We start from the raw sequence: 13,999 nt of genomic DNA, 5'->3' as shown, positions 1-13,999 counted from the left end.
TTAGAGCTTTTCGCTGATAAGTTTTCAACCAATCTATTCAAATAGTAACTGCTGCTCCAGTTGCACATGGTAATATCATTTGTCTTTTACATTTATAAAAATTACAATTACGTGTTTTTGTTTATGTAAAGTTCTAAATGTTTAATTTATTCATTTTTCATAAATGATTAGTATTTCTATCATTGATTTAATCATTACAATATTTTTAAAATTGACATTATCATTACTTCATATAGGAGATGACCCATTCAACAATGATAATTATGATCAGCTCACAATGACGACACTATATTCTGTGCCCATCGTGAATGGTATTTATTTTATGAAGTTTTGATTTAATTTATTTCATTTGTTTCTATGAAATTCTCATTTATTCACTGGATACAGAGTGCAACATAGAACAACCAAGAAATATGATGGGCGAAGTTCGCTGTGATGTACCAAGAGCCTCACATATCCACATCAGGGTATGTTAGAAAATATAATTTTTAATTAAATACTTTTTATTTGTTATATCATTCTAATATGAATTTTTCATTAATTCTAGGTATAAAAATCAGAATAATATGTGATGTATATTAGTAAAAAAATATTAACCTATAAGGGTTAAAAAGTAATTTAATATATATGAGGCATTCATTAAACAAATACAACCCACCACACCATATAACTCCCAACACTATAAATATCAAAAATATTAATTTTTTAACAAAAAGCACTATTCATTGATTGTGACTATTTTTCTTGTAAGAGGACCCCTCTCGAAAATCGCATTTCACCTGGGGTGCTATTGTGCCTTAGGTAAAATTTTCAATTTTATTTCTTAGTAAAAAACCTCAACTACATCGTTGGCGCCATTTGTGGGAATATTTACCACGACAATGAATATGCAAACCAGGTCTCGAGTCCTAGCGGAACAAGACCCGCCTCACGAACAGTCACCACCCCAAGAGGTAACCTCCCGATGCATGATCAGGTACCCATCAATGGGGAGATTCCTCCACCACATCGACAATCTCCGCCCGCGCCTCTCGGGAGAGTACTCCCCCCAAAAGCTCCACCCCAAGAACCGATGATCAACTGATGCAAGAAGCTTTGCTCTCCCTGATACGCGATGCATCTACTCGAGCGGCGGCAAAAGCTGTAGCCTAATTCGTAGCGCGACAACCTGCGAACCCGCCCTCTCCTTCCCCTCGCAGAAGTCGAGAATTATCCTTGACTCCCGAGGAGGAGGAGCAGATGCAGGAGGAAGTGAACAACAAGATCTCTAGGCCTGAAGTTGCACAGACTCAGGGTCATAATCTCCGTAATCGAGAATCTTCTGCTCCTCCACCACCTAAGGGAGTCGAGGATTCCTACTTGTCATTGGTCGTAGCTCCTCCAAGACGTAGCACTTTTGCCCCAAACATTCTAGCCGAAGCGCTCCCAGTAGGCCTCAAGGTCTCAAATCTATCGGAATATGATGGAACGGGAGACCCAAAAGAACACTTAGACAAATTTTACGCCAAGATTAATTGGTACGATCTGAGTGACGCCGCTTACTGTAAGGTCTTCCGCACTACGCTCTCGAAACGTGCATTAGCCTGGTTCAATCAACTGCCTGCTGGAACTATTTCTAGCCTCGAGCGGTTGGTTCATCATTTCTTGCATCACTTCTCCATGAACAAAAAAGTTTCGAAAATGGCTGCATCTCTATTCTCCATTCGCCAAAGGGAGGGCGAAACTTTGAGAGACTACATCCAAAGATTCGTGGACGCAGTGAATGAAATCCCCCTTGTTAATCATGAGTTGTTGGCTAGTATTATCCAACAGAACCTACTACTACGAAGATTCAAGGAGCCATAGCCGACAAGCCCCCTAACACTATGGAATATTTACTAGTGCGCTCCTAGAAATACATCCGAATTGAGGAGTCTAATACTTTGGATCCTTTCCTTAGCGCGAAGGGTTGGAAAGAGGAAAAGGAGCCGAAAAAGAAAGAGGAACACAAGCATGTACCTCTGGGCGGGTTCCCTGACTATACCCCCTTGAACGCTCCCAGGGGGTAGATATTAATGGTGGCGGACAGCAAGGGCTAATTAGTCAATGGCCGACAAAGATGAAAGAGAACCCTAAGAGACTCAAATCCGATAAGTATTGTCGTTTTCACCGGGACAGCGGACACACGGCGGAGGAATGCTATCACCTGAAGAATGAGATAGAAAAATTGATCCAGCGAGGACACTTGAAAGAATGTCGACTACTATCCACAAGGACACCAATTTGATCATAGGGCCGAATGTGCCAAATCCTCATGACTATAATTATCCCACAGCAGAAATCATCCCATGACCTCAAAAAGATCAACAAGCCACGAAGGAGAAACTCTAAGTTCACGTAGCGGGAAAAATTATTTTCTGGCTAATCAAAGAAAACTTGAGTAGTAGCTCAACATATCCTTCTCCCCTTTTTATTTTTCCTAAAACTTTGTACTCTGAATTTTGAGTAATGAAGTTAGTTTTCTTGTTGTAGTCTCAAGAAACGAAACGAATTTAGACGTAGAGATCCTTGAAGTTTCTCGAGGACCCTAGAGGCAAAACTCATCATTGTCATATAGGCAAAAGTCGCTATTGTCCTGGGACCCCCTAAACGGAACTTTCATTGAGATCCTTGTCGATAATGTTGCTTGAAAACTTTACATCCCTTTGAAGTTGGGAAAAGACTGACTCCTAGACATGAACTATCCTTTTAGGCAACACCCTTTTACCAAATTATTTAGGCAACGTCCCTTCATAAAAATGTTGGACTCGGAAAATTTTACCCCCCCTTCCAAAAATTGTAAAAACCTAACTCTAGGGCTTGAGCAAAAATATCCCTTGAAGCAACATCTGACGAGTACAATCATAAGAGAACAAAACAATAACTTAGTAAGTGTAGTGATTACATTTATGAATATGGAATACTATCGAGTTACCTACCAAACTTTTCAACCTAATGGATGGTGAAAAAATCACCCCAAGAGGCAACGTCCTTAAAAAAAAAATGCGCCGCTTCACCTTCTCCAAGGTCTTGGGGGCTTCGTCACTAAATGTAAGAATTATTTACGGGGAATCTCATCTCTTGAAGATGATGTCGAATTCCTCAAAATAAATGAAAGAGTTCGGCGCAAAAGATGAATAAACTCTTAATAAACTCTACTAATAGAGAATAGGAACAAATACTGTCAAGAAATACTTGATTGTGTAGTGGTAGCAGTTACTACTATCCACCCTCTTAGCCTGGGTTCAAAACCTATGGGATGCGACAATATACGCCTCCTTCCAACACTCGAGGACTCAAGCCGAGCTCAAGGTGGGTTCGAGCTACACCACCTGGTGCACCCTGTCCAACTCGAGCCCATGTGCGCCTCCCAGCATGCAGCTCGAGGTGGTGCGGGTGCGCCTCCCAGTGAACAGTGCCTCGAGCCCAGGGGTGGTGCACCAACTCGAGGCATTGCCTCAAGCCCGAGGTCTACCACCAGCTCGAGGTGCACCAGCTCATGCCTCGAGGTACAAAATATTACACCGGTGTACATATTCCGTCCGAGAGTAGGGGGCTGTATGATGCATATTGATAAAAAATATTAACCTATAAGGGTAAAAAAGTAATATAACATATATGAGGCACACATTAAACAAATGCAACCCACCACACCATATAACTTCCAACACTATAAATACCAAAAATATTATTTTTTTTAACAAAAGCACTTTTCATTGATTGTGACTAATTTTCTTGTAAAAGGACCCCTCTCAAAAATCGCATTTCACCTGGTGTGCTATTGTACCGTACGTAAAATTTTCAATTTTATTCCTTAATAAAAAATCTCGGACCACATCAATATGGGAGTATGATTTCATCTTATGCCTATAACCTATAATCCTTTGACTGGACCAGTTATCTCCATATATGGACTTGGTAGTACAAGTAGAATGGCAAAATCACCCACTATAAATGGTATATTATGAGATACTGTTTCTTTTCTTGCTTTGTTTATATTTGTTGATTTATAGAGTGTAATCAAGAACAAAGAACTATGTTGGATCTGGTGCAAGCTGATAGAGCAAGTGATACTCGTACAACATGGTGATAGGTATACATGAAAAATGCCTATAATACCCTTAATGAAGGGCATTTTAGTCTTTTCGCCCTAGATCCACGTATTTTCTCCTGGTCGGGTCGGAGCAGACTTGACCCGGACCCGTTTATCCACTTGAAGATCCAGGCAACGCTAACCGTCTGATCGCACACGTAAGCTAGCTGGATAAAGCCACGTGGCCCCTTCTACAATATCCGGCTAAGCCCTATAAATACCCTAAGATGCCATACAACGAGGTAATTAATGCTAATCCTTTTTTATCTACACCTTTAATCGCACACATTTACCTCGATCAACCTAACTTGAGCGTCGGAGGGTCGTTGTCGGGGATGTGCCTAACAATCTCACTTTACTTGTCTTATTCTTAGGACCCAACACTTGATCTTAGTGGAGTTAGTTAACTGTTGTGAGGTTGCTCATCCAGGTCGCTAATTTCGAGCAAGATCAGTTGGCCCCGTCTGTGGGACATTCTGAGAATCGCCAGTTAACATGGAAGGTTCTTCGAGGCAGAATGCCGGAGAGGAAGAAACACCTAGGAGAAGAGAAGGATCGATGGTGCATTTGACTAAGGATGAATTGCAACGAGTGATTGAAGAAGCAAGAAGGAATATTATAGTAGAGTATGAAAGGAGGACCGCAACCCCAGTGGTGAAGGAAACTGCGAGGAGACAGTTATTCGAGAGCAGAGAACCGAGGAGAGAGTCTAGGGAACCGAGCGAGCAGGAATACAAAAGCAAAAGGCAGACATCAGAAGCAGGTTCTAGTAGCCAATCTCATGCCAGAGGAAGAGAGCCTATAATATCTCGGGCCGAGGTTGAAAGTGTCAAAAAACAGATAGAACTCCTAGACAAGCAGATTGATAAACTGAAAAAGCAAGGAGAGATCGTCGCCCATAACAAAAATTCCCCATACATATTGATTCTAGTAGTGGAGCCAGGATTCAGAATGCCTGATTTAGAGATATGATGGGATGAAAGACCCTTACGAGCATATTGCCGTGTTCGAAATGGTGATGAACTTGTACGGACAGCCATGTCCCATAATGGCTAAATTGTTTGATACTACTCTTGCAGGAAAAGTACAGGAGTGGTTCACTAGCTTGCCTTGTGGAAGCATTGATTCATATGAGCAACTTATTCAGAAATTTTCCTTCCACTTTGCCAGCAAAGAGAAGTAGAAGAGGTCGCCTACTCACCTCTTCAATATACATCAAAGGGAAGAAGAGACCTTGAAGAGTTTCATGGGAAGGTTTAACAATGAAACATTAGAGGTCCAGGATCTGCGCACTGATATGATGGTGAGTATTTTGATCCATGGACTAAAGAAAGGCTCATTCACGTCCGCGCTCGCACGCAACCCCCCAAATGATGTAGAGCAATTGATGGCCCTGGCCCAAAAATATATTGACGAAGAGGAGATGAATGCAATGAAAGATGCTGAACGAAGAGATAGGGAGCAAGTGCGTAAGAAACCGCATGAAACCGGTGAAGGAAGTGGGTCCAGAACGAGAAATGACAGACCAAGGGAGCTGAAATACCAGCCTAAATATCACAATTACACTCCGTTGGCCATGATGCATGAAAAGGCCTTCATGATGGTAGAAAATGCAGCTGTACTGAAATGGCCAAGGCACACCAGGTATACCCCTTCTAAGAAATTTTCTAACAAATACTGCAGATTCTATCGTGAGAGGGGTCACAACACAAAGGAATGCTTTTAGTTGAAGGATCAGATAGAAAGGTTGGTACGGTAGAGGTATTCCCGCGATCAAGTTCCCCGCGGATACAAGACCCATAGAGACGAAGTGAGGAGGAGCCGGTCGAGAAGCAGAGATCGCAACCCTGGTCCTGCTAAGACAGACAAAGCCCCAACAAATAGAAGCAATGCATTAACTAAAGGGTTTATATATAATTGCAGGGGGTTCGAGTGCAGGAGATTCGAAGAGGACCAGGAAGAGATGCGCGAGAACCCTGGGATCGAGCAGAGAAAGGGAGTTCATGCTGAAGGTTGAAGAGGAAAAAGCTATCTCCTTTGACAGTTCTGATAGGCCAGTGGATAGTGGGGCAATGAACGACCCGATGGTCATTAAGCTGGATATTTCAAATTTCACTGTTCATAAAGTACTGGTTGATAGTGGGAGCTCAGCGGACATTATATTAAAAAATGTGGTTGACAAAATGGGATTAGAAAATGCCCGTCTCGAGCCGGTGAAGACTCCTCTTGTCGGATTCGGAGGAAGTGAGGTAGCATCGTTGGGCATGATCGAGTTACCTGTATCCATGGGCGAAGAGCCTAAGTGAAAAACCCTGATGGTAAATTTTTTAGTGGTTGATACCCCGTTCGCTTATAATGTGATCTTGGGCAGACCGGGTCTGGACTTATTTAGAGCGATTATTTCCACATATCACATGAAGATGAAGTTCCCCACAAATAACGGAATAGGAGAAGTAGCCAGCGACCAGAAGAAGGCTAAAAAATGCTATAACCTGTCGCTTAATGGGGAATCCAGTCAGAAAAAGAGGAAAGTGGGTGAAGAGGCTAAACTTCGACCATATGAGGCTGAGCATATGAAGCCCAGTGATGAATACAAGGCCGTGCAGCTCGTGGAGGGCGAACAGGAGAAGACCTAGGAGAGATGGAAACGGCTATGATCGAGTTTCTGAGGAGGAATGTAGACATGTTCGCGTGGAACCCCTTCAGACTTTAAGAGCACCAACCCAGAGGTGAACGTGCACAAATTAAATGTGGATCCAATGGCACAACCAGTACAACAGAGGGGGAGGTCGTTTGGAGCAGAGAAGAACAAAATAATCGAGCAAGAGGTGGCAAAGTTGATGAAAGCTGGGTATGTTTCTGAAGTACAATATATGGAATGGCTTTCTAATGTGGTTCTTATTCCGAAGGCGTCGAGAAAATGGAGGATGTGCACAATTTTCACTGACTTGAAGAAAGCGTGTCCAAAGGATCTTTACCCGCTGTCCAGAATTGATGTTATGGTTGACTCAACTGCAGGTTTTGAGATGTTCTCTATGATGGATGCCTATCAAGGGTACCATCAGATTTACATGGCTAAGGAGGATCGCGAGAAGACATCCTTTATTACTCAGGCAGGTATTTATTGCTATAACGTTATGCCTTTCGGTTTGAAGATTGCAGGGGCAACTTATCAGCAATTTGTGAATAGGATGTTTGACGAGCTCATTGGTAAGACCATGGAAGTGTACGTTGATGACATGCTGGTCAAGAGCAAAAGGTCGCAAGATCATCTAGAACATCTCGAGCAGACCTTCAGAATCATGAGGTCGTATGGAATAAAGCTGAATCCGGATAAGTGCACGTTTGGTGTAAGTGGAGAAAAGTTTTTGGGATACATTGTCAGCGAACATGGTTTGAAGCTAACCCAGAGAAGATCCAGGCTATCATGAACGTGCGATCGCCGACCACGATCAAAGAGGTGCAGAAATTGACGGCTAAGATTGCTTCATTGAACAAATTTATCTCTCGATCTGCGGATAAGAGCCTGCCCTTCTTTAAAGTCTTGCAGAAAACAAAAAATTTCGAATAGACTGAAGAGTGTGAAAGGGCACTGCAAGATTTAAAGAATTACGTAGTAAAGCCTCCTCTGCCCACCAACCCTAAAGAAGGAGAAGTGTTATTTCTGTACTTAGCTGTGTCTGAGGTCGCAGTCAAAGTGCTAGTGCGGGACGAAGAAGGACACCAGAGCCCCGTATATTATGTCAGCAAAATGTTACAAGGGGCAGAGTTGAGATACTTGGAGATGGAAAAATTGGTGCTCACACTAGTTACCACAGCTCGCAAGTTGCGACCATATTTTCAATCGCATAGGGTAGTGGTGTTAACAAACCATCCTTTGAAGTATGTGATGTCTCGACCAGAAGCGTCTGGAAGGTTAATCAAATGGGGAGTTGAATTAGGGCAATATGACATTGATTATCAGCCCAGAACAGCACAGAAGGCGGAGCTATTAGCCGATTTTGTAATAGAGTTATCCAGCGATCCCGAGGAGCAGAATTGCAAATGGATGCTGCATGTAGATGGATCCTCAAATGCCAATAATGGGGGTGCTGGAATATTAATTCAAGTACCAAAGGAAGTTGACATCGAAGTTATAGCTAGCCTATCTTTCCCAATTACTAATAGTGAGGCTGAATATGAAGCGCTAATTCTGGGACTGGAACTTGTGTATGAAGCTGGAGCCAGGGATTTAGAAGTATTCACCGAATCTCAGCAGGTCGCATTACAGATCGAAGGGACATATGAGACGAGAGAGAAGACGATGACATCCTATAGAGAGATTGTTAAGAGATGGATGAGTAAGTTCGATAAATGTTCTATCTCGCAGGTGCCCAAGGCTGAAAATGACAAGGCAGATGCGCTGTCTATATTCGGAGCAGTGATGTCAGGGATCAAGGATTGTAAGATAACAGCCTTAGTGTGAGAACGATCAGCTATCTCAGAGAAGGTGCAGGTGCAGGCACTGTCTGAGGTCGAATCATGGAAAGACGAAATTGTGAAGTATCTCGAGGATGGCACCTTGCCTGATGATCCTGTTAAGGCAAAGAGAGTGAGATTTCGAGCTGCACGGTTCACCTTATTATTTGGACAGTTGTATAAGCGAACGGTTGATGGACCACTACTGAAGTGCTTGGATGGAGAAAAAGCTGCATATGTTATGCGGGAGATTCATGAAGGAAGCTACGGAAATCATTCAGGTGAGAGGTCCCTAGCACATAAGGTAGCCAGGGATACTTTTGGCCCACGATGGTCAAAGACACGAAGGAACTAGTGAAAAAGTGTGAGAGCTGCCAGAGATACGCATCTTTGATTCATCAACGAGCGATCCCCATCGAGCCGATCAAGATAGCCTGTCCTTTCGACCAGTGGGCGATAGATATCATGTGACCCTTCCCCCCTGCTCAAGCTCAAAAGAAATTTATCATTGTAGCAGTGGAGTACTTCTCTAAATGGGTTGAAGCAGAAGCTGTAGCCAAGATTTCAGAGAGAGAAGTCATCAACTTCATATGGAAGAACATCATATGCAGGTTTGGCGTACCTAGAATCTTAATTTCTGACAACGGGACTCAATTTCAGGGGAGAAATATCACTGAATGGTGTAAGGAGCTCAAGATCGCACAACACTTCACGGCGGTCGCAAATCCTCAAGCTAACGGGCAAATTGAAGTGACGAATAGAACGATCTTGTAGCATTTATAGACGCGTCTTGAGAGCAAGGGGTCTTGGGTCGAAGAGTTGCCGGAAGTTCTATGGGCGTACCGCACTACACCTTGAACAGCAACAGGTGAGACCCCATTTTGTTTAGTTTATGGTACTGAAGCGATAATCCCTGCAGAAATTGGTGAAGAGTCCCAATGGGTCGTGATGTACGACCCCAAGTCCAATCAAAACGAACGGAGCTTTGATCTTACTGTGATAGAAGAGAAAAGGGATGCTGCGTACGCCAAGATTCTGCATCACAAGGGGCTGATGATAAAAAGCCATGATCAAAAGATTCGACCAAGGCAGCTGCAAGTGGGTGATTTAGTGCTAAAAAAAGTAGATGTGTCAAAGCATGTGGGTAAGCTGGATGCCTCTTAAGAAGGCCCGTATAGAATAATCGAAATCAAAAAGAAAGGTACGTACAAATTGCAAAATATGCAGGGGCAGAACTTACCACGACCATGGAACATTCAGAATTTGAAGAAATTTTATGCATGAAGGACATCGCTTATTGGGAGCCTGCAAAAGGCCATCAACTGTTCAAAGAGATTCACATTTGAGGAGCCTGCGAAAGGCCATCAACTGTTCGAAGAAATTCACATTTAAGGAGCCTGCGAAAGGCCATCAACTGATCGAGGATCCAAATTTAAGGTGCCTGCGAAAGGCCGTCAACTGCTTGAAGACGTTCAAGGATAGGAAGCTCGCATTTCTTGTGCTTGTGAAAGGCCGATTAGTTCTCATCTTGGGGCCTGAAAAAGGCCGATCATGTTGTACATTTGTTATGTTCGAAAAAAACCAAGTTCAATTATATAATATACCCGTTCGAAAATTATGTGCATTTTTCTTTATGTTCCTTAATTATCATTTATTGGTCTTCTTGATCGAGAATCCAAATGCCAACTGAAAAAGAGGCATTCAACAAGTGCAATTTCAAAAAGATACACTCTACATGCCAACTGAAAAAGAGGCATTCAACCAGACCGATCTAAAAAAGATGCACTCTGCATGCCAACTAAAATAGAGGCATTCAACAAGTGCGATCTGAAAAAGATGCACTCTACATGCCAACTGAAAAAAGAGGCAGTCAACAAGTGCGATCTGAAAAAGATGCACCCTGCATGCCAAATGAAAAAGAGGCATTCAACAAGTGCGATCTAAAAAAAGATGCACTCTGCATGCCAACTGAAAAAGAGGTATTCAAAAAGTGCGAACTGAAAAAGATTTGGCTTGCGATCTAAAAATGAGGTATTCGTAATGACAGACTGAAGTAGGTATTCAAATATGCGAATCAGGAAGTCGAACTCAAAAGTGTTGTATTGACAAAAAATGTGATTAAATCAAAAAGTTGTTTCTATCCTGGGGGTTAGTACAAAAGGGTTAGAAGTGTTCAATGTTGACCCCATATTACAAAAAATCCAAGAATCAGAAGCATCCAACTAAGGATCAGGCTCTATTTCGTCAAGCAAAACGGAGAACTCATTGTCTGCGGGAGCGGGCTCTTTAGGGTATGGCTGTAGCTTCCCACCTAATGTTATATCCATACGACTCCGATCAAAGGAATCTGCAAAGCCACCTAAAGTTTCGAGCTGTGCCTCGCAAGTTCTGTAGCCCTTGTTGAAGAAGTCGGCAGGCTTGATCTCAACAGCAGTTTTGAACGAGCCAGACTTCAAGAAATCACGAGCTATAGAAACACGGGAGCTGGCGAGGGCTTGATGATGTTCCTCAAGGGTAATGCGACCAGCCTGGGTTTCTTCAATTCCTTGTGCATGGCCAGACTGAAAACCCTCTTTATGACCTTAGACTATCCCGGCTTCTTTGCCAGCCTCGAATCCCTCTTTCTTTCCCTTGGAAAATGCGACATCTGTGGCCTCGGTAGCTGCTGCGAGCTGGCTTTTTAGTTTTTGTACTTCTTTGATCAAGGTCTGCATTTCCCCGACATGAGTTTGATCCATTCTCTCCTTCTCCGGTAGCTTGGCCAAGAGTTCCCCTACCTTGGGATCAACAGCTATCTGGTTCCTATGGTAGCTCGCACATTTCATGGATAAACTTCTGAAGAAGGTAGCCATCTAAAGAAACTAACAGAAGACAGATGTATTAAAAAGCAGGCATTGAGGTGCTAAATTGAATATTCTCAAGGTCGTTACCTGCATCAAAGTGTGAGCCCCGTGTTCCTCTATCCTGGTAGGAGCGTTCATCAGCAAGGAAGCCTGATCGCGAGGAAGGATACAGGCATCGAACAGGTCCCAAGAATCTTGCCCTGGCTTGGTGTAGAGGACCGAGCTACTAGCAGATATGTTCCACCTGGGGATTAGATGATCACCCTTTAGCTCGGATGTTGAATGATGATCTCCCTTCAGTTCTTCTCAGGTTTCCTCCCAGCAGGAAGAAAACCTCTCCAACCGTAAATAACATTCGCGTTCTTCCTGCTGTTCGGCTTTCTCGGCAGCTTCTTTGGCCATCCTGCTTTGCGACTTAACCCACTGGTTCACCCTGGGTAGAGAAGATTTTGAAGATTTGGACGAGTCGGAGGGTTCAGCAAGGTTTTTATCCTTATGCTTGTGATGCCTCTTTCTCTTCTTCGAACTTGTTCCTTCTCCACCTTGGTCGCCCAAACTCTTACCTTGATTGACATTCTGACCCTCACTTAGATCGTCATCGAGATGTAAGTCCAGGTGTTCAGAATTGTATTCGTTAAGGGGAGTCCCCTCGCTGTCGATTTGGATAGGGTTTTCTGGTTTGGGGCTTTGATTGGCCTCTGAAGGACCGGCCGGAATTAGTGATCGAATGGGTGAGGGGGACATGGTCGCGGTCGCGGATGTGTCGATAGGAGGAGCGACCGGCTGCCCTCCCATTTTATTTTGTATGGCTTTTAGTTGCAGGGCCAATCGGGAGTTCATCACTAGCTCGTCTGCAAAACAAGAAAAGTTTTAAGTCAGCGATCCAAGCACAGATGAAAAATATATCAGGATCAGAATAAAAAATCACCTAAAGTCTCATTGATGTGGAGGGGTGCTGGAGATAGACGTGCGAGCCGCAATACCTTCTCAGTTAAAAGCTTCTTCGGATCGTATTTAAAAGCTGTAAGGCTATTAATTTAGTCACCTTCCAGCCCCCCCTCCACTTGTTTTAGGTGAAAGGTTTATATTTATTCCATTCTAAACGGAAGGGCCATACAATACTAGGGGAGGTCGAATAAAAATATACTTATCATGCCAGGGGCCAAGATTGGACTTCAAGGGTTCTAAGTACCTACACGCTGTCTTAGCAAAAAGATAGAAAAAACCCCTATCCCCTGATCGTTTGGAAGTGGTGAAGGAATACAAAGACCAAAAATCGTCAAAACTTGGCTATAGATGCAAAAATTTCATGATTTTTATAAAAAGAATGATATGGCTGATAGAGTCGGGAGATAGTTGCATAGGGGAAAGCCGTAGTTTATGGAGAATAGCAGATAAAGGAGAAGACAAGGGAAGTCTCAGACCAGCGTCAAAGTGCTTAATAGAAAATGTACAAAAACCCGACGGAGGTTGATGCATACGGTCAAAAGATTTTGGTATTAGGATTTCATAGTCGTGGGTATAAAATAGCGATCCCTAATCTTATGAACAGGTGTTATGACTGCGCTAACTACGGCTTCCCAAGAGTTTCTAATCATCCTATCTTAGAATTTCTCAAGAGTAGAAGGACTGGCCTGCTCGTCTCGGGTTTTCTTGGTTTTTTGTGATTTCTTGGGAATTACGAACTTCTTATTTCTTTTAGAGATGCGACAAAAGAAGGTGTAGGAGCTTCAGTCGAGTTTGGTGAGGTCGCGAACGACCTCGAACCAGACCCAGGACTTGAGTTAGAATTGGAACTAAAGCTGGAAGACATTGTACCTTAAAGCAGGATGGCTCAAGACGCTGCAGGTCGAAATCGAAATTGAATTCTTGGTATTAGTCGCAGAAGCTCGAGAGTGGGGTAAGCCATATCATTTGAATGGAGGCCTATTTATAGGCGATTTGCTCAGGGAAACGCGGTTCTGAAAAAGTAGCCAGATGTTAACACGTGGCGGCGTCTCCAGCTTGATCAAATGGTCACGACCACTCTACTTCTTCACAGAGCAATACCTTGCACTTTGAATAAGTGAGGGAGTAATGATAGGTATACATGAAAAATGCCTATAATACCCTTAATGAAGGGCATTTTAGTCTTTTCGCCCTGGATCCGCGTCTTTTCTCCCGGTCGGGTCGGAGCAGACTTGTCCCGGACCCGTTTATCCACTTGAAGACCTAGGCAACGCCAACCGTCCGATCGCGGACGTAAGCTAGTAGGATAAGGCCACGTGGTCCCTTCTACAGTATCCGGTTAAGCCCTATAAATACCCCAAGACGCCATATTACGAGGTAATTAATGCTAATCCTTTTTTATTTATGCCTTTAATCGTACACATTTACCTCGATCAACCTAACTTGAGCGTTGGAGGGTCGTTGGAGGGGACGTGCCCGACGAGCTCACTTTACTTGTCTTATTCTCAGGAACCCAACACTTGATCTTGGTGGAATTAGTTGACTATTGTGAGGTCGCTCATCCAGATCGCTGATTTCGGGGAAGATCATATGGTATGTGAAATGAACATGGCTATTAATTGTATATTTTTTTGTTACC

At 43.2% G+C, this 13,999-nt stretch overlaps 2 protein-coding genes across 2 annotated transcripts; both read left to right on the top strand.

The window, feature by feature from the left end:
- Nucleotides 5,358–6,417, top strand: LOC105162367. The gene is made up of 2 exons (XM_011080367.1): nt 5,358–5,802; nt 6,035–6,417. Exons 1-2 carry the CDS (start codon nt 5,358–5,360, stop codon nt 6,415–6,417), a joined length of 828 nt encoding a protein of 275 aa, XP_011078669.1.
- LOC105162366 lies at nt 6,871–9,733 on the top strand. Its single transcript, XM_011080366.1, has 5 exons — nt 6,871–7,504; nt 7,804–8,369; nt 8,481–8,553; nt 8,641–8,850; nt 9,489–9,733. Exons 1-5 carry the CDS (start codon nt 6,871–6,873, stop codon nt 9,731–9,733), a joined length of 1,728 nt encoding a protein of 575 aa, XP_011078668.1.

Source organism: Sesamum indicum, linkage group LG5 (assembly GCF_000512975.1).
Source record: "Sesamum indicum cultivar Zhongzhi No. 13 linkage group LG5, S_indicum_v1.0, whole genome shotgun sequence".
Lineage (NCBI taxonomy): Eukaryota > Viridiplantae > Streptophyta > Magnoliopsida > Lamiales > Pedaliaceae > Sesamum > Sesamum indicum.
The sequence above is the reverse complement of the archived record's forward strand: the minus strand, read 5'-3'. Positions and strand labels throughout refer to the sequence as shown.

Bases quoted from the DNA above. Each gene is read 5' to 3' on its own strand.
- LOC105162367 (XM_011080367.1), top strand. From the start codon at position 5,358: ATGGGAAGGTTTAACAATGAAACATTAGAGGTCCAGGATCTGCGCACT. The intron at 5,803-6,034 runs GTGAGAGGGGTC...ATATAATTGCAG, and splicing joins CAAATACTGCAGATTCTATC to GGGGTTCGAGTGCAGGAGAT.
- LOC105162366 (XM_011080366.1), top strand. From the start codon at position 6,871: ATGGCACAACCAGTACAACAGAGGGGGAGGTCGTTTGGAGCAGAGAAG. The intron at 8,554-8,640 runs GTAAGATAACAG...AATCATGGAAAG, and splicing joins GATGTCAGGGATCAAGGATT to ACGAAATTGTGAAGTATCTC. The intron at 8,851-9,488 runs GTGAGAGGTCCC...TAATCCCTGCAG, and splicing joins AAGCTACGGAAATCATTCAG to AAATTGGTGAAGAGTCCCAA.